The 18843-nt window shown below is 47.9% G+C and overlaps 1 protein-coding gene across 2 annotated transcripts in view; it reads right to left on the bottom strand.

The window, feature by feature from the left end:
• Positions 1-18843, bottom strand: part of PCSK6 (proprotein convertase subtilisin/kexin type 6) — a 357311-nt gene that overhangs the window by 99182 nt on the left and 239286 nt on the right. For both annotated transcript variants that reach the window (XM_077473028.1, XM_077473027.1), the window contains exons 9-10: positions 18623-18723; positions 3736-3839 (exon numbers count right to left, since the gene is read on the bottom strand). In XM_077473028.1, the coding sequence (XP_077329154.1) occupies positions 3736-3839; positions 18623-18723 (205 nt within the window). The remainder of the gene's footprint in view (positions 1-3735; positions 3840-18622; positions 18724-18843) is intronic.

Here is an 18843-nt window from a genome sequence, read left to right as displayed (position 1 = left end):
TACCATTTTGGGGCTCCTGGGACCTGTAGTGACACTAATACAATGATCAGTGCTAAAAATATGCACCGTCACTGTACTAATGACACTGGCTGGGAAGGGATTAAACATCTAGGGCTATCAAAGGGTTAAAATGTGCACCTAGCCAGTGTTTTTGTGTAAACAGAGTATTGCTTTTATTAAAGGGACGTGCTGGATTTTATTCCCCGATTTGCAGGGAAACAAAATCCAGCATATTCCCCGCTGTCAGGACGGAGCTCTGCTTTGTCTGGCCTGTCTCCTCGCCAATAGCACACCATGGTGGCTGGAGGTGCTCACAGGGCTGGAAGATATGTCCAGTGGTCCGCCCCTAAACTGACATCACTTCTTTCCTAAACCCGCGGGGTCCCGGAACTTCTCCAGCAGCCATGTGAGCACCTCCAGCGGCTGCAGTTTGCTATCAGCGGGACAGGGACCCTGCAGATATTGATTTGACTAGATATTTACTTTGTGAGTTATAACATTTATTAAACCGCCTATTGCTGCACTACATGGAACTTCGCTTTCTTTACTGAAGTCACACACACAGGAGCAGTGGGGAGAAAATTGCATGCGATTCAGACAGGAAACACTGCACTCCTGTTCAAATTGTATGCGATTCTTTGGAGTGTGACTTGGACCCATTCATTTTGTATGGACGCAAAATCACATTACAGACTGATGTATTCGCCATTAGTGAGTACTTGACTAAAAGTGTTGGTACTCCAGGGATGTGCGGTGAGGCGAGTGGCTGGTGAGGCACTGGCTAGTATCAGAGCCAGATACACACAGGTTACATACGTCACAAACGTTAGAACGAGAGCAATAATGCCAACTCTAAACATGTAACTATTTTTAAAAAATCTCCTTAGGTGACGCTTTAAGTATCGAAGTTTGGCGCCATTGTTCGGTATCCATTTACTTGGCGTAACATCTTTCACATTATACAAAAAAATCCAGCTAACTTTAGTGTTTTTTTTTAGATTCATGAAACAGTCTTTTTCCCCAAAAAAACGCATTTGAAAAATTGCTGCACAAAAACCGTGTAACATAAAAAGTTACAACGACCACCATTTTATTCCCTAGGGTGTCTGCTGAAAAACCGATACCGAAAATGAAAAGTACACTAGGACGAAAACCAATACCGAAACAGCACCGATACCAAAAATGACCTTTTAAAAAATATTTTTATACAGGAGATGGTCAGAGACTGGGGACATGGTACACGAGAGGGTCAGAGACTGGGGACATGGTACACGAGAGGGTCAGAGACTGGGGACATGGTACACGAGAGGGTCAGAGACTGGGGACATGGTACACGAGAGGGTCAGAGACTGGGGACATGGTACACGAGAGGGTCAGAGACTGGGGACATGGTACACGAGAGGGTCAGAGACTGGGGACATGGTACACGAGAGGGTCAGAGACTGGGGACATGGTACACGAGAGGGTCAGAGACTGGGGACATGGTACACGAGAGGGTCAGAGACTGGGGACATGGTACACGAGAGGGTCAGAGACTGGGGACATGGTACACGAGAGGGTCAGAGACTGGGGACATGGTACACGAGAGGGTCAGAGACTGGGGACATGGTACACGAGAGGGTCAGAGACTGGGGACATGGTACAGGAGAGGGTCAGAGACTGGGGACATGGTACAGGAGAGGGTCAGAGACTGGGGACATGGTACAGGAGAGGGTCAGAGACTGGGGACATGGTACAGGAGAGGGTCAGAGACTGGGGACATGGTACAGGAGAGGGTCAGAGACTGGGGACATGGTACAGGAGAGGGTCAGAGACTGGGGACATGGTACAGGAGAGGGTCAGAGACTGGGGACATGGTACAGGAGAGGGTCAGAGACTGGGGACATGGTACAGGAGAGGGTCAGAGACTGGGGACATGGTACAGGAGAGGGTCAGAGACTGGGGACATGGTACAGGAGAGGGTCAGAGACTGGGGACATGGTACAGGAGAGGGTCAGAGACTGGGGACATGGTACAGGAGAGGGTCAGAGACTGGGGACATGGTACAGGAGAGGGTCAGAGACTGGGGACATGGTACAGGAGAGGGTCAGAGACTGGGGACATGGTACAGGAGAGGGTCAGAGACTGGGGACATGGTACAGGAGATGGTCAGAGACTGGGGACATGGTACAGGAGATGGTCAGAGACTGGGGACATGGTACAGGAGAGGGTCAGAGACTGGGGACATGGTACAGGAGAGGGTCAGAGACTGGGGACATGGTACAGGAGAGGGTCAGAGACTGGGGACATGGTACAGGAGAGGGTCAGAGACGGGACATGGTACAGGAGAGGGTCAGAGACGGGACATGGTACAGGAGAGGGTCAGAGACGGGACATGGTACAGGAGAGGGTCAGAGACGGGACATGGTACAGGAGAGGGTCAGAGACTGGGGACATGGTACAGGAGGTGGTCAGAGACTGGCGACATGAGTGTTGCCCCCCCCCCCCCCCTGCAGCCAGTGTTGCTTTCTGTGCAGCGAAGCGAGGGGAGAGCCACCTCCACCGTCTGGATCAATAGAGCGCCAGGATCATCACAGCTTTAATTTCAATAGCTGTGTGTTCCTCCTGTCACGCGCCGTTACATACAGCCCCTCCCCCTTGTCCGGGCACTTTGATAGACAGATCACCCGTCCAATCTTTTCAACAGGCAATAGATTCTAATTCTCCCTCTTAACTGTGTGAGAAAAACATGGGGTTGTGGGTAAAGCGTATACACAAACCCATGCTTTTTCCTTCTAGTTAAGAAGGCTGGGATGGAACATTTGTCTTTTAGACACATGCCCCTTCTATGACACGGCAGTGAGGAGAGCCTCCACTGCAGCATTTTTATTGGACAGCTTGTTCCAATGGTGCGTTACCATTGGTCCAAGGCTCCAAGATGTATATTGAGCTCAGTCTCTGACAAGTGAGGAGAAGCACTGTGCGCTCATCCTCAGTCTGCTATAGAGTGCGCCGGCTTGTATTTAGACCACTGGCCACTCTGTATGTAGCTTCTGACAGAAGCCCCGTATATCTGGAACTACAGGTCCCAGGAGCCCCAAATTTTGACCAGCGGTGGGGTAGGACTTCAGCTAGGTCTCTGCATTCCCAGGTCACAGATTTACAACCCTCAAAGCTCAATAATTTTAGTTTTTTTGGTATATTTTTGTTTTTTTATATTCAAGGCAGGTGAGGCTCTGCCTTACCTGCCTCTCCCTACTGCCTGTCCCTGCGGTACGTGAACATGGCGATAAAAAAAACTAAAAACTATCTGCGTAACCCTAAAACAACTGTTTTCCGCTAGTGTGAATGGGCCCTTACACTACATATAAGGTTAAGAAAAAGTTTAACAATTTAACAGATTATGGGCCGACACCTGTAGCAGCCGAAGAATGTGCAGCGTTCTAGGATTTTAGTAACTGAAGCTGAATGAGCTCTGTCTGACCCCCTCAGCGGCCACACATTGAGATCTTTGGAAAGGCAAATGTTTTATCAGCTGAAGCTTGTGTAACATGAACACGGCCGAGAATTATGTTAAATATTCTCCCTAAAAAAAAAAAAAAAAATCCGGATTGTGTTTCACTCAATTAGGTCAAAAGAGTTTAATGAAAACCATGCTAAAATAATTCAGGGAAGAGAGCCAAGCGGTCTATGGGTAGAGCTCAGAATGAGATGCACATAATGCCTCGTACTACTAATCATCTGGCTTTCTCTGACCTTTGCGCCCGGCTCCATTTGTTCTCCAGTCAGGGGCCCGGAGGTGGACAGATCGTGACGTCTTCACCAGGAGATGTTGGACGTCTCTCCAGTTCAGCATTGGGCTGCATAAAAAAAAAAAAACAGAAAAAAAAAAAAAAAGCCAAATGAGGTCCCAGAATAGGAATTACTAAGGCAACTGTTCCCCTTCTAGAAAAGTCCTTGTATAAATTTATAACATGGAATACTAAAACCAAAATTTTTCTAAAGCTACAGCAGGCCATTTCCAAAAGCTACAGCAATATTTTTATCTAATCTCGTACTGGCCACCATTAATAATTTATAAATTATCGAAAACAAAATAGTGCTCCGCAGGCAACCTGGTATGACCAAACCATTAGTGCCTTTTTTTTTTCCCCTCAATAAAAAAGCCACCAAGGTCTAAATGATGTACATTCCTCTAGGAACAAATATGCTTCCTTCTGCTCTATAAACTTTTAAAATCTGGGTGACAGGAGGTCATCTTTATCCAAAAGGTTTTGATTAAGGGTCTCCAAATTAAGGCCCCTGGGCCACATCTGGTCCCCTATAAGATTTCATCTGGTCCTCACCTAGGGTCAGTGGCGTATCCTCAATGTTCAATGGTTGAGGTCAGCAGAGGCAGCATATAGTCTCCACTTCAACCACCGCATCCTAGCAACCAATTACTTGCCCCAGTATTCAAAAGGGCACCAGAATATCCTCCAGCCAAACTTGTCCTGCCTTACAGTGGTACGTGGACTCTGATGGGGGGGTTGGACGAACTCCAACGGGAACCCTGACGACAGAGGGGGGGAACCCTGACGACAGAGGGGAGGGGGGGAACCCTGACGACAGAGGGGAGGGGGGGAACCCTGACGACAGAGGGGAGGGGGGGAACCCTGACGACAGAGGGGAGGGGGGGAACCCTGACGACAGAGGGGAGGGGGGGAACCCTGACAAAAGAGGGGAGGGGGGGAACCCTGACAAAAGAGGGGAGGGGGGGAACCCTGACAAAAGAGGGGAGGGGACTCCAACGGGAACCCTGACAAAAGAGGGGAGGGGACTCCAACGGGAACCCTGACAAAAGAGGGGAGGGGACTCCAACGGGAACCCTGACAAAAGAGGGGGGGGACTCCAACGGGAACCCTGACGAAAGAGGGGGGGGGACTCCAACGGGAACCCTGACGAAAGAGGGGAGGGGACTCCAACGGGAACCCTGACGAAAGAGGGGAGGGGACTCCAACGGGAACCCTGACGAAAGAGGGGAGGGGACTCCAACGGGAACCCTGACGAAAGAGGGGAGGGGACTCCAACGGGAACCCTGACGAAAGAGGGGAGGGGACTCCAACGGGAACCCTGATGAAAGAGGGGAGGGGACTCCAACGGGAACCCTGACGAAAGAGGGGAGGGGACTCCAATGGGAACCCTGACGAAAGAGGGGAGGGGACTCCAATGGGAACCCTGACGAAAGAGGGGAGGGGACTCCAATGGGAACCCTGACGAAAGAGGGGAGGGGACTCTAATGGGAACCCTGATGAAAGAGGATTGAACCCCTGAAGAAAAGGTAAAATCATTCATTTTTAAAACTGATGTCATGGACCACAAATTTTAGTAAAATATAAGGGGTGGTCCTTGTATTAAAAAGTCTGGAGACCCCTGGTTTAGATATAGCCAAAAAGTATACAGCCATGATGATGCATTATTTTTTATAATGTACCACAATGTTAATTGACTGGTGGAAAAAGGGTGACATTTAAAGTACTGGAGCTCGGTTTGCAAATATGCTGAAAACACTACTTTTCCTGATTGTGCCTTTCGCCAGTTTGTAACTGTCAGTTGTAGGACGTCTCAGTTCCTGACTGGTTGGGGTCCTACCAAATCTGGCCTTACACCAATGGAGTTTTGTTACATTTGTTAGATTTTCTAATGGTTACTGGTGTCAAACTTTCCAAAAAGCCATTGGTTATGTTAGGAGTTAACTGCACAAGCAAATAAATGGCTGTCAATCAAGGCAGCCCAAAGTGTACTAAGGGCTGAAAGTCCTTGGGCTACCGATAGACAAGCTGGTGTCATAGTCGGCCTTCGTTTTTGACCTTAATGATGCAAATATTTAAAAGGGACCAGGATAGAAAATTGTTCTCAAATGCATGCATTTCTGTGAAAGTGCTTATTGTGCGGAAAAAAAAAATAATAATAATGAAACTTGCTCATATTGTAATGAAACCTGTTTAACGATCTTGATACTGAGCTCTTTCACCCCCTTCCTGCCCAGGCCAATTTTCAGCGCTGTCGCACTTAAAATGACAATTGCATGGTCATTCAATGCTGTACCCAAATGAATTTATTTTGATAATTTTCTTCCTACCATTATAGCTTTATTTTCGTGGTATGTAATCACCACTGGGTCTTTTTTGCTAAAAACAAAAAAAAGGCCGAAAAATAAATAAATTAATTAGTTTGTCAGAAAATTTTGGAAATAAGTAATTTTTCTCCTTCACTGATGTGCGCTGATGAGGCTGCACTAATGGGCACAGATAGGTGGCTGATCTGCAGCACTGATAGTTGGCACTTATGGGCACTGAAAGGCAGCAATGATTGGCATCGCTGATGGGCACAAATTAGCCTTACTGATGGGCACTGGCTGGTGTCACTGATGGGTATAGAGCGGCATTACTGATGGGCACTGTTGGGGCTGCACTGTAATCAGGGTACTGATGATCAGTGCCCCGATTACCTATACATGTCTCCCCTGTGATGAGATGCCACCGTTCGGTTCTCCTCACTGTCAGTGTGAGGTTAGGAGAGCCATTAAACGGCATCTCCTTGTTTACATGTGATCGGCGGTGATTGGACACAGCCGATCAAACGCGTAGAGCCACGGTTGCGGCTCTTTACCGAGATCAGAGTAGCATCATGTTCCGGGGACACAGCGTGCTAGTGATTGCCACGCCATATGAAGACAGCCCAGAATGAGAGCTGCCCTGCCATCATTTTACTATACGGCGGGTGGGAGGAGGTTGAAGTTTACCTTTAAAGTGGAACAGTTTAGTGGAATGTTGAACGCTCAAACTACCCACAAGCTTAAAACTGCTCTACTAACTGCCTTTGTAACTCTTCTACTAACTACCCTGTAAAAGGAAGATGCATATATTTACCTATTCTGAGGGCACTCTGGTCCAGTCACATGATCTCCCCCAGCAACTGGCTTTAGAGATGAGAGGGCGCCAACAATGGATGGAATGCCTGGATGGTGACATCACCCATAGGCTTACTATGGGGGTATCAATTCTCGTGTGTCTCTCCTTTCCCCTGAAGCCAGGCACTGGGAGCAGATCAAATGGCAAGGGCGGCCCATTCATTAGGGGCACAAGGGCGCCGCCGCTCCCCCCCCCCATCCATGGCGTCTGGCCTCCATGCAGAACGTCGGATGTATCAATTCCAAATGGGGGGGGGGGGGGGTTAAGCATGCGATTAGAGCCAGAGACTCAAATAGGATTTAAAAAAGAAAAGGGCGGGCTCGGGGCTCTGCAAACCAAGCCCACCCAGTTGTGTAACAATAGCGAATATTCGGAAGCCACCGTGATGCCCACAGAGGAGAGCGGGGAAAGGGGAAGTTGCCCGTGATCTGACCGACCGGATCGGTGATGCAGGTTACCCAACCGGTCCAGGAGGGTTGCTGTGGGTGCAGTGATGTCAGCAAGAGCAATTTAGCCACACCCAGTTTGCTGCAGCACGCTATGCGCACCGCATTACTACTCTCCTTGGGCAGTAAAAGCCACGAAAGTATTCGGGTTCGGCTTGAAGAAAAGCTAGAAACCATTTAGCTACCAAAGCTGGAAATCAGCACAAAGCCATTTTCATGCGTCGACAAGAAGCATGCTGCTAGGAGGAGAAATCAGAATAGCAGCTGACCTAATCAGTTCATGGTTAAGAGTGGGGAGGAAACCTGTAAGCAGCGCCAGGACAAGGTCATTTAGAGCCCAGGGTGAACAAACACTGCGCCCCTTCCCCTAAGATGTAGGAGCATGTATGTCAGCAAAAATCCCCCCCCCCCCCCAACCAGTATACAAAAAAAAACAAAAAAACAAAAACGAATGAGCAATAATCTGCATGATTCCCCACTAAGTACAAAGTCCCCATCCTCCCAGCAGAAATTTTGGCCCCCATCACAAAAATAAAATAAAGAAAATAAAGAAAATTTAAAAAATCACTCATCCTAGCACAAATCCTCTACCCCTCAAATTACCTCTCCAAGCACAAATCCTCTACCCCCCCACCCCCACTCCAAAGCCCCCCTTCCCAGCACAAATTCGCCTCCCAAGCACAGATCTGCCCCCCAACTTTCCTCTCCTACCACAAATCCCCCTCGACCCTCTATCCATAGGGTAGGACTGCTTCTAACACAAACCAGCCAAATGCCTTCTCCAAGTACAAATCCTCCTCCCCACGCCCCCCCCCAACCAAATGCCCACCAAAACACCACTCCCCCCCAAATTTCCCTGCCTAAAAATCCTTGCCCTACTGTCCTCCAAATTCCCCCTTCCAACTCAAATCCTCACCCCTAATCTTCTTGTGGCGCCCCTCCCCACCCCACATGATACCACAGTGCCCAGGGCCCCTCTCGCCCACCCCTTGTCCTGGCACTGCCTGCAATTGTTAATGAACACAGCACTGAATGAACCTGATCTTTTCTCCTTCTACATTGGGACATGTGGTATGGAAGAACTGATTAAATCTCAGGATTGGATGATCAGAAACAGTGGTGACCGCCACCACCCCCCCCCCCCCTTGGTCGGTCACCAGAACTGCACTTACCCCATCTAGGTCACAGGCAGTGCTTCCTCCAGCTTCTCCTCCCTCTTCTTTCACGGCAGGCAATAGGATCGCTTCTCCTCTCAGCCAATCGGATGGTGAGTCACAGGACACGCTTCCTGATTGGCCGAGAGGAGATACAGGAAGGCAACAGCGAATCATTTTCTATTGTCACACAACTGGCAGGGCTCCGGGCGCAGCTCTTCAGAGCTTGCAATGTTGCAGGGGACTTGTGTATCTGGCAGACCTGCTCCACATTGGGCAGATTTTAGACCAGGGGTGCAGAAATAAAAGGGTGGCGATAGGTTGGTCTAGAGAGCAAGGTTAACCCACATCCCCAATAGTCTAAGCAAACGGAAATTTGTTCCTCTTATGGGACTTTGAAGGGAAAAAGCTACTCTGGGGTGATAATGAGTAAGTTTTATTAGCAAAAGGGGTGTAGATATGACAAATCTACAATCCACAAAAGTATATATAGAAGGAAATGCATAACAAACATGCAATACAATATAAGATGTTCACAATAATTTGACTCAGTTTACACACTTCAGGGGTACCTGATTGGAATCAGAACAATGGTATGTCTATAATTGAAGACAGTCATGAACCTGCAGGAGCTTACACTCCTGATTTTAGACCAGGAGTGTAAGCTCCTGCAGGCCTTAGTTTTTTAATGAATTTAGACAAATTAGTTAAGTCGGAAATATTCGAATGAACAAAAAAACGTTTAACAAATTTTTCCGCCTATTCTTAAAATCGAATATCCGTAAATTCAAATTTTTGAAAATTCATAAATTCGAAAATCTGGAAAATCGAAATCCGCAAAGAAGGAAAATTCAAAAGAATGAAAATCCAAAAATCTGAAATAACTTAATGATTACTATTAAAATGATAGGTATTGGAATTTCCTTTCACATTTGGCTGTAAGTGAACGTAGCGAATACGAATTTATCAGAAGTTACAAGTTATCCGAAATAACGAATGCCGTAGCTAAACTAATGGAACATAACAAATAATAAAAAATATTTTATTATTCTTAATTCATTCCTTTCCATAGGTTTAGCTGTGGCATTCGTTATTTTGTATAATTCGTAACTTTGGATAAACTCTTATTCGTCATGTTCATTAACGGCCAAATTTGAAAAGAAATTCCAACGTCTAATGTCTTCTTTCAAGAGATCCTTGGTTTGTGATCTTACAACTCAAATCCCCTTCTCTCACTAAATTGAATTTAAACTGGCCACTTGCATGTTTTTGGCTGTCCGTGTGATCAGCAAAGCTTGGACCACAATGATTGGAAAAAAGTCTGTATTTGCGCTGCTTAAAACAGATGCCTAATTATATGACCAACCTCTGGTAGTAAGTGAACGTAATCCCTTCAGCCCCGGAAGGATTTGCCCCCTTCCTGACCAGGCCATTTTTTGCAATTCGGCACTGCGTTGTACAACGTTGCACCCAAAATTTATGTCCTCCTCCCCAAATAGAGCTTTCTTTTGATGGCATTTGATCACCTCTGCGCTTTTTATTTTTTTGCACTATAAACAAAAAAAGCGTCAATTTTGAAAAAACAATATTTAGTATTTTTGCTATATCCCCAAAAAAAACAAATCGCAATATGGGTATATTGATTGGTTTGCCAAAAGTTATAGCATCTACAAAATAGGGGATAGATTTATGGCATTTTTATTATTATTTTTACTAGTAATGGTGGCGATCAGCGATTTAATATCAGGACTGCGATATTGCGGTGGTCAGATCGGACACTTGACAACATTTTGGGACCACTGACATTTATACAGCGATCAGAGCTAAAAATAGCCATTGATTACTGTATAAATGTCATTTGCAGGGAAGGGGTTAACACTAGGTGGCGATCAAGCGGTTAACTGTGTTCCCTAGGTGTGTTCCAACTGTAGGTGGGATGGGACTGACTAGGGGTGGAGAGAGATCGGTGTTCATACTTAGTATGAACACACGATCACAATCTCTCTCCTCTGTTAGAACCGGGATTTGTGTGTTTACACACACAGATCCTAGTTCTCGCTCTGTCACGAGCGATCGCGGGGTGCCCGGCGGACATCGGCGCCGCTGGGCATGCGAATCGGCCGGCTCCGGGAACACGCGCCTGCTGTCACGTCTTAAAGGAGCGACGTATGGCTGCGGCGATTTGAGCAGCCGTGCCAACCTGCCGCAGTATAACTGCGAAGACTGGTCGGCTCGTGGTTAAACATATTATAGAAAATCTCTCATATCAAAATCCTATTCATATGACATCAACCCGTTATACACTTAATGACAATAAAAAAAAAAAAAAAAAACACATGAACAGCAGCAATACGAGTGAAAGTAGATCTCCCGCATAAAATATGTGCTACAGTTCAAAAACATGCGTCAGTGTTTAGGGCCCTTTACCCTTAAAAACTATGTGCATCACTGAAAAAAAGCTTCCAAATAGTTTGCAGCAAAAAAAAAAGGTGCAAGTGTTGAGAGCTCTTCATCAGGGTCCTCTCACACTGGCTTTCCGCTCAGCGGACTCCGCTTTGCTCAGCGGGGGATCGATCTGTTGATCTCCGCTGAGCAAGCGGCTGACAGGTCCATCTCCACTCACTGAGCAGAGTTGGACCTGTCAGAGCCACGCTCTCCTTTATGGGAGATCGGATGAAAAAAAGACGGCCTGTCCGTTTTTATCCAATCCCATCCGATCCTCCAGATGGTTGGAAAATCGGGTAACCAGCCGTCTGGGTTTCACGGACAGGATTGGATACCGGCGGATGTCAGAGGACATGTCACCACTGACACATGCTGCCTCATAGGAGTGACTGCTCAGTGTGTCCTTGCCCGACTGGTTTCGTTGCAATTGGACTTCTCCGGAAGAAGTTCAATTGCGATGAAACGGGTCGGGTAAGGATACACTGAGCAGTCACCACAAGTTTATTATTATTGTGCTGCAGCTTTTTTTTTATCCATTTTCAAGCAACAATAATTATCTCGTTTGACTCCATTGCTTTCTTAATACCCTAAGACCCCTTTCACACCAGGGCGTTTTGCAGGCGCTATAGCGTTAGAAATAGCGCCTGCAATCCGCCCTAAAGAAGCTGCACCATTGTATTTAGTGTGAAAGCCCTTGCGGTGCGCTGGCAGGACGTCAGAAAAAAGTCCTGCCAGCAGCTTCTTTGGAGCGGTGCGTTTACCGCTCCTCCACCGCTGCTCCCCATTGAAATCAATGGGGCAGCGCTGTAATACCGGTTTTAACCCTTTCGCAGCCGCTAGCGGGGGTAAAAGCGCCCCGCTAGCGCCCGAAATGCTCCGCAAATCCGGCGGTAAAACGCCGCTAAAAATAGCGGCGTTTTACCGCCGACGCAATGGGCGGTGTGGTGTGAAAGGGGTCTAAGGGTTTCTACACTATTTGGAGACCTCTGTTCATTTTTTGGGTATGGCTGGGTGCCCGGACGACTTGTACTAAGTGCGGAATGGACGGCTGGAGAGACCAACATCACCTGCAATAAAGGCTTCCGGGACACGCTACAGCTGATATAGCCCATTGCTCCTCTGACCTTCCATAATAGAAATAGAGTCTGGATTTTTTAAGGTAATTTAGGGACTTTCAGTGCAGCCTTTTCTGTTTCGCTTAATACCAGAGGTTGGTCATATAATTAGGCAATCTGTTTAAGCAGCACAAGTACACACCTTTTTTTCAATTAGCACTTACCATTGTGGGAACACAATTTGTATTTGCAGCAGCTTAGAAGTCAATTTAAATAAGGTCACTGTATGTTATACATGACTTTGGTAGCGCACAGCACCATTTTGCTTTATTTTACACAAAGCTTGGGGACAGCAACTTGCCCAATTTGTGGAGGTTGAGGGATGAATAGACTCATCCCTTGTTCAGAAACTCACCAGCATACCCGCAAACTAATCTTTAGCATATGGCCTTTATGGATTCCCTACCGCTTGAAAGTGTTACCTCCTTAAAGACCTCCAATCCCAGAGAAAGAGGCAACTTGGGAGATATTTGCCACCTACCCTCCCTTTATATTTACTACCCTCCTTTTCTCTTATCGTTGCAACATTTATCCAATTCCTCCCACCCTTGCTCACTCTCTCCATCCTCCTGTGAGCCATCTTCTCTGCTTCTATCTTTTTATACATACTCCCTCAACCCCCATTGTCAATGCATCTACTTATAATATTCTGTAGACCTCAAATCTGCTATCTGTTCATCAGGCGAGCCACCATAGGCTTCAGAGATTACAATGCTGTAGGGGACATGTTGCATATCTGGGGGGGGGGGGGGGGGGGCTGCTTCATCGTTGAGCACATTTTGGACTAGAGTGTTCAAGCTCCTGCAGGACTTGTTTGCATGTCATCCTCCAAGAGGTCCTTGGTTTGTGTTCTTACAACTCAAATCCAGTGGCGGCTGGTGAAGTTTTTGGATGGGGGGGCGCCAGACCCCGCCCACCATTTTGGCCCCTCCCACTTCTCATAAAACACGCCCTTATGTAATCGGAAAAAAAATTGACGTGGGTTCCCCCTCCGAGAGCATACCAGGCCCTTAGGTCTGGTATGGATTCCAAGGGGAACCCCCTACGCCGAAAAAACGGCGTTGGGTTCCCCCCCAGATCCACACCAGACCCTTATCCGAGCACGCTACCCGGCCGGCCAGGAAAGGGGTGGGGACGAGCGGGCGCCCCCCCCCCTCTGAGCCGTACCAGGCCGCGTGCCCTCAACATGGGGGGGTGCCTTGGGGGAGGGGGGCGTGCGGCCCCCCCACCCCAAAGCACCTTGTCCCCATGTTGATGAGGACAAGGGCCTCTTCCCGACAACCCTGGCCGTTGGTTGTCGGGGTCTGCGGGCGGGGGGCTTATCGGAATCCGGGAGCCCCCTTTAATAAGGGGGCCCCCGGATACCGGCCCCCCACCCTATGTGAATGAGTATGGGGTACAATGTACCCCTACCCATTCACCTGTGAAAAAAAGTACAAAAAAAAACACAACACAGGGTTAAAATATTTATTGCACAGCTCCGGGGGTCTTCTCGCCGGACTCCTCCGCTATCTTCTTGTAGCTCTTTTACTAGCGGAGGAGTCCGGCTTTCTTCCTCGCCGCCGGCCTCTTCTCCCCGACTTCGGGGGGTCTTGTCCCCCTCTTCGGTTCTTCTGCCGGGCCCTTCTTCTTCTTCTTCTTCTTCTTTTGCCTCGACGATCTCCCTGGCCGGAATGCCAGGGACGCGCTGTGCTGCCACTTATATAGGGACAATGGGGAGGTGTCACATGGGTTGATGTCACATGGGTTGGTCACATGGGTTGATGTCATCAACCCATGTGACCAACCCATGTGACATCAACCCATGTGACACCGCCCCATTGTCCCTATATAAGTGGCAGCACAGCGCGTCCCTGGCATTCCGGCCAGGGAGATCGTCGAGGCAACATCTCCTGCAGAAGAAGGAGAAGAAGAAGAAGAAGAAGAAAGGGCGGCGGCGGCGGCAGAAGACCGGGCCACCGCCTGTAAAAGAGCTATAAGAAGGCGCGGTGGCCCGGCAGAAGAACCGAAGAGGGGGACAAGACCCCGAAGTCGGGAGAAGAGGCCGGCGGCGAGGAAGAAAGCCGGACTCCTCCGCTAGTAAAAGAGCTACAAGAAGATAGCGGAGGAGTCCGGCGAGAAGACCCCCGAAGACGGAAGACCCCCGGAGCTGTGCAATAAAATATTTTAACCCTGTGTTGTGTTTTTTTTTGTACTTTTTTTCACAGGTGAATGGGTAGGGGTACATTGTACCCCATACTCATTCACATAGGGTGGGGGGCCGGTATCCGGGGGCCCCCTTATTAATGGGGGCTCCCGGATTCCGATAAGCCCCCCGCCCGCAGACCCCGACAACCAACGGCCAGGGTTGTCGGAAGAGGCCCTTGTCCTCATCAACATGGGGACAAGGTGCTTTGGGGTGGGGGGGGCCGCACGCCCCCCCTCCCCCAAGGCACCCCCCCATGTTGAGGGCACGCGGCCTGGTACGGCTCAGGAGGGGGGGGGGCCGCCCGCTCGTCCCCACCCCCTTTCCTGGCCGGCCGGGTAGCGTGCTCGGATAAGGGTCTGGTGTGGATCTGGGGGGGAACCCCACGCCGTTTTTTCGGCGTAGGGGGTTCCCCTTGGAATCCATACCAGACCTAAGGGCCTGGTATGCTCTCGGAGGGGGAACCCACGTCAAATTTTTTTTCAGAAATTCCCCTTCAGAGCTCATTCTCTGATTGGCCACGGCAAAAGTCGCCTGGCCTGGGGAAACCTTTCTGGCTTTGAAAGCTTTTTGCATTCATTCAGCTAAATGCACGAACATTCTCCACAAAGTAGAGGCTAGAAAGCCTTTATGCGGTGACTCACCTCTCACTGTCTGGCAGCTCCGCTCGGGCTAAGGAACGGAGCTGCCTACGTCACTTCCGGGTTTCGTGAAGCAGCCGAAAGCCGGAAGTGACTGCCTGTCTAAGAGTGACAATGCTCCCGCCCGTAGAATCACAGTGATTTTACGGGCGGAAGCTAGTCGGCGTTCTGCTGTGCGCCGCAAGGCGGGTTTTTAACCCGCAAATGAAGCGCCATGAATGCAATCTTGTGATTGCATGGACGTGGCGCTTCTCATAGTGCACTGTGACCGGCGCCACAGTACACTATGTTAAATTGTTAAATGACATTTTTTTTTTTTTTTTTTAAATGTCTTAAAGGGCCCGTTTTTTTTTTTTTTTACTTTTTTTTTTAACTTTTTTTTTTTTTTTTTACTTTTTTTTTTTTTTTACACCTAGGGAGAGGGGGGGCGGCGCCCGGGCGCCCCCTATGGGCGGGCCGCCACTGCTCAAATCCCCTTCTCTCACTAAATTCCCAATTTAAACTGGCCACTTACATGTTTTTGGTGGTAAGTCTATGGCCAAAGCTTGGAGGAGGCAGCAACTTGTCCAACTTGTGGAGGTTGGGAGTCGCATACATTCATCCCTTAATAAGAAACTGACCAGCATAGCCACAAATACTGCTTTACCATATGGCCATCATTGATTCCCTACCTCTTGAAAGGGTTACCTCTTTATAGACTTCCAATCCTAGAAAGGGAAGCAATTTGGACACTTCTGCCACTTACCTTGCTCTTTTTCGTACTACCCCCTCTTCTGTCTTTGCAATACTTTGCCATTCCTCCCTTGTTCTCCCTCCTGTGCTCCATCTCCTCTGTTCCTATTTTGTTATATTTTATATGCAAAGTTCAGTATGCGACCATACTCCCTGATCCCAATTCTCAATGCATTCAACCTATGATATTCTGTACATCACAAATCTGCTATTTGCCTAGTAGGCAAGCCCTAAATAGACTTCCCTGGAGCAATACTTTTTCTTGGCTTCCTTTACATTGCCTCTAGCATTATTTTACAGCTAACAGAATATCATAAAGCTCTGAAGTTTACTATCTGTAATGGAGAGATTTATATGGTTTTATAGGATATGTCTTATTGTATACTGGTCATTTGTCACCTAGGTTTATTGCAAGAGAAAAACTTAAAATTGCATATGCATTGAATCTTTTATGCCATGAAATAAATATCTATGGAAAGCCGCCATTTCTCATGAATTTTATTTCTCCTCCAATATTAATGCTTTATGCTGTAATGCGTGTGTTTTTTGTGTGTTAAGTTGCACTGAGTTAGGCAGCCCATTCAAAAGTAATGGGCTGTAACCCACCCTCAACGCACATAACATTAGGTCTTACGGCATTTATTTTTGCAGCGCACCATAATGCGTTCTTAGGTGCCTTATATAGGTGTCGCTGGGGGTGACATTCAAATATTACACTAACATGGTACAAGGTACACTACCACCCATATCGCAATGCAGTAAGTGTGAAATAGCTCCTCCAGTGCCTTAACATTCCCCGTAGCCAGGGCCGGCCCAAGATATTGTGTTGCCTGGGCCCAAGAATGAAATGTTGCCCCCCCCCCCCCCCCCAAAAAAAATAAAAAATCACGCCCACCAAAAGGCCCCCACATTCATTATTTTATATAAAAACTAAAATGAAATTTATCCGAAAATCTGATTAAAAATGCCATAAATCTATTCCCTATGTTGTAGACGCTATAACTTTTACGCAAACCAATCAATATACACTTGTTGCGATTTTATTTATTTCTTTAACCAAAATGTGTGTACTGGCCTCAACTGATGAAGATATTTTTTTAAAGCCAATATCTAAAGGAGGGGTTTCCACCATCCCTGCTAAGTTTCATTTTATATAGTGTGTCTTATTTTCAGTCTGATGTGTATTATATGTGAAGTTGCGCATCAGAGACCAGTATCGTAATATTGAAGCCTATTGAGATTTACATACGTTAAAGGATTCCACCATTATTAAGTTATTGATCCGTAAGTTAGCGCTGCACTTTTTTTGTGGTTTGGGAACACATAACAGTGCTTAGTGGCAGTCCTTTTATTGACGCTTTTTATTTTACCTACAGTAGTTTATTGAAAATAGTGTGGCGATTACCCACTATACTAAGAGCCCTTTCACGCCGCACCGCCTAGGGCGTCAGCAGTAAAGTCGCGCTATTTTTAGCGATGCTTTACCGTCATTATTCGGCCGCTAGAAGGGCGGTTTTGACCCACCCGCTAGCGGGCGGTAAGGGGTTAAATTCACCTGCAAAAGCCGCCGGAGCGGCATTTTACCTGCGGAATCGCAGCGCTGCCCCATTGATTTCAATAGGGAGCAGCGGTGGAGGAGTGGCGAGTTCACAGCTCCAAAGAAGCTGCTGGCAGGACTTTTTCCTGACGCCCTGCCAGTGCACCCCGCCAGTGTGAAAGCCCTCTGACTTTAACACTGGAGTGAATGGAGCCGCTAGTTTAGGGCGTTGCACAGGCACCATTTTTAACGCTATAGCGCCTGCAAAACTCCCTCAGTGTGAAAGGGGTCTGTGGAATTAAACAACGGATTTCAGTTGTGCCCAACCAGGCTGGCCCCCCATAGACAATGTGCTTGGCTGCTGAGTTAATCGCCCCATCCCTGCAATCAGTGCACTGATTGACAGCACTGACAGGCAGCAATGACTGGCACTGATTGGCACTAATAGAAAGCACTAATTGGCAGCACTGATAGGTGGCACTCATGGATATTACTGATGGGCACTGGCAGGTGGCACTGACAGGAGAGGGAGTTTCATACTAAGGCCGATATTGAGTTTCGTGAAACTGTGTGACACGGTCATCTAATGTAACTTCATGCAGAGAGAGACCAGCTGTTGGAATTCAGCTTTGCTGTCGGGGGTGGGCGGGACCAAGCAGCTATCAAACACCAGCCAATGGGATGGAATCTGGGCAGGCCGCTACGTGTATGTGGCCCACCCCCTTAAGCAGCTCAATCGTTGGCTGGTTTTTGATAGCTGCTGGGTCCCGCCCACCCCGACATTAACACTGAATTCTGACAGCTGGTTTCTTTCTAATGTCAGGGTGGGACACAGCGGCAAACACCAGTCAATGATGGGGCTGCTTAAGGGGGCAGGGCCACATACACGCAGCGGCCTGCCAGATCCCATCCCATTGGCTGGTGTTCAATAGCTGCTGGGTCCCACCCCCCAACATCAACGCTCAATATTGACAGCCAGTCTCTCTCAGCATTCAGTTACATTACATGACAGTGTCACACACTCAGCGGATCTGACAAGCAGAACGATCTGCTCAGTATGAAACGGTCTCACAGGCAGCAGGGGCTGCACTCACACTGGGTGAAACATGTTACAACAGTCCCACAGGCCACCCCTCTCAAAATGACGCCTGGGACCATGGGCCTACTGGGTCCCATGGTAGCGCCGGCACTACCTGTAGCTTTGATATAATTCGACATTCTGCAGTTTTCTGCTAAACAGAAGATATGTAATGTTAATTATACACAGAAAAGCACAAGCAATAGCTTGTTTACCCCGTAACCTTTTAGACCGTACAGCTCCTCCGGCATGTCATGGCTTTCAAGCAGACTCCAAAGCCACAAACATCTATCTTCAAGGCCTATAATCTTCCAGGTGCATAACCCCAGAAGAATTGCTAGACACTGCCCAACTTACTTTGCTTCCAATGCCAGAGCAACAACACCAGCAACCATAGGAGCAGAAACCGAAGTCCCGGTGTGATCATCCGTACATCGTTGTCTCAGATCCGTCGTAACCTACCAATTAGAAATTGTTCCAATTAAAATCTCTACATCACGAGGAAAAAGTCATCAAATGTTATACTGCCTTTCTGTACCAATTATTGTTTTAAAATGCTGTTCAGCAGAAAGTAGGAA

This window comes from Lithobates pipiens, unplaced genomic scaffold (genome assembly GCF_037356315.1).
Source record: "Lithobates pipiens isolate NorthernLeopardFrog02 unplaced genomic scaffold, aLitPip1_a1.2 Scaffold_8, whole genome shotgun sequence".
Lineage (NCBI taxonomy): Eukaryota > Metazoa > Chordata > Amphibia > Anura > Ranidae > Lithobates > Lithobates pipiens.
Note: the sequence above shows the minus strand (reverse complement) of the source record. Positions and strands in the feature narration are given on the sequence as shown.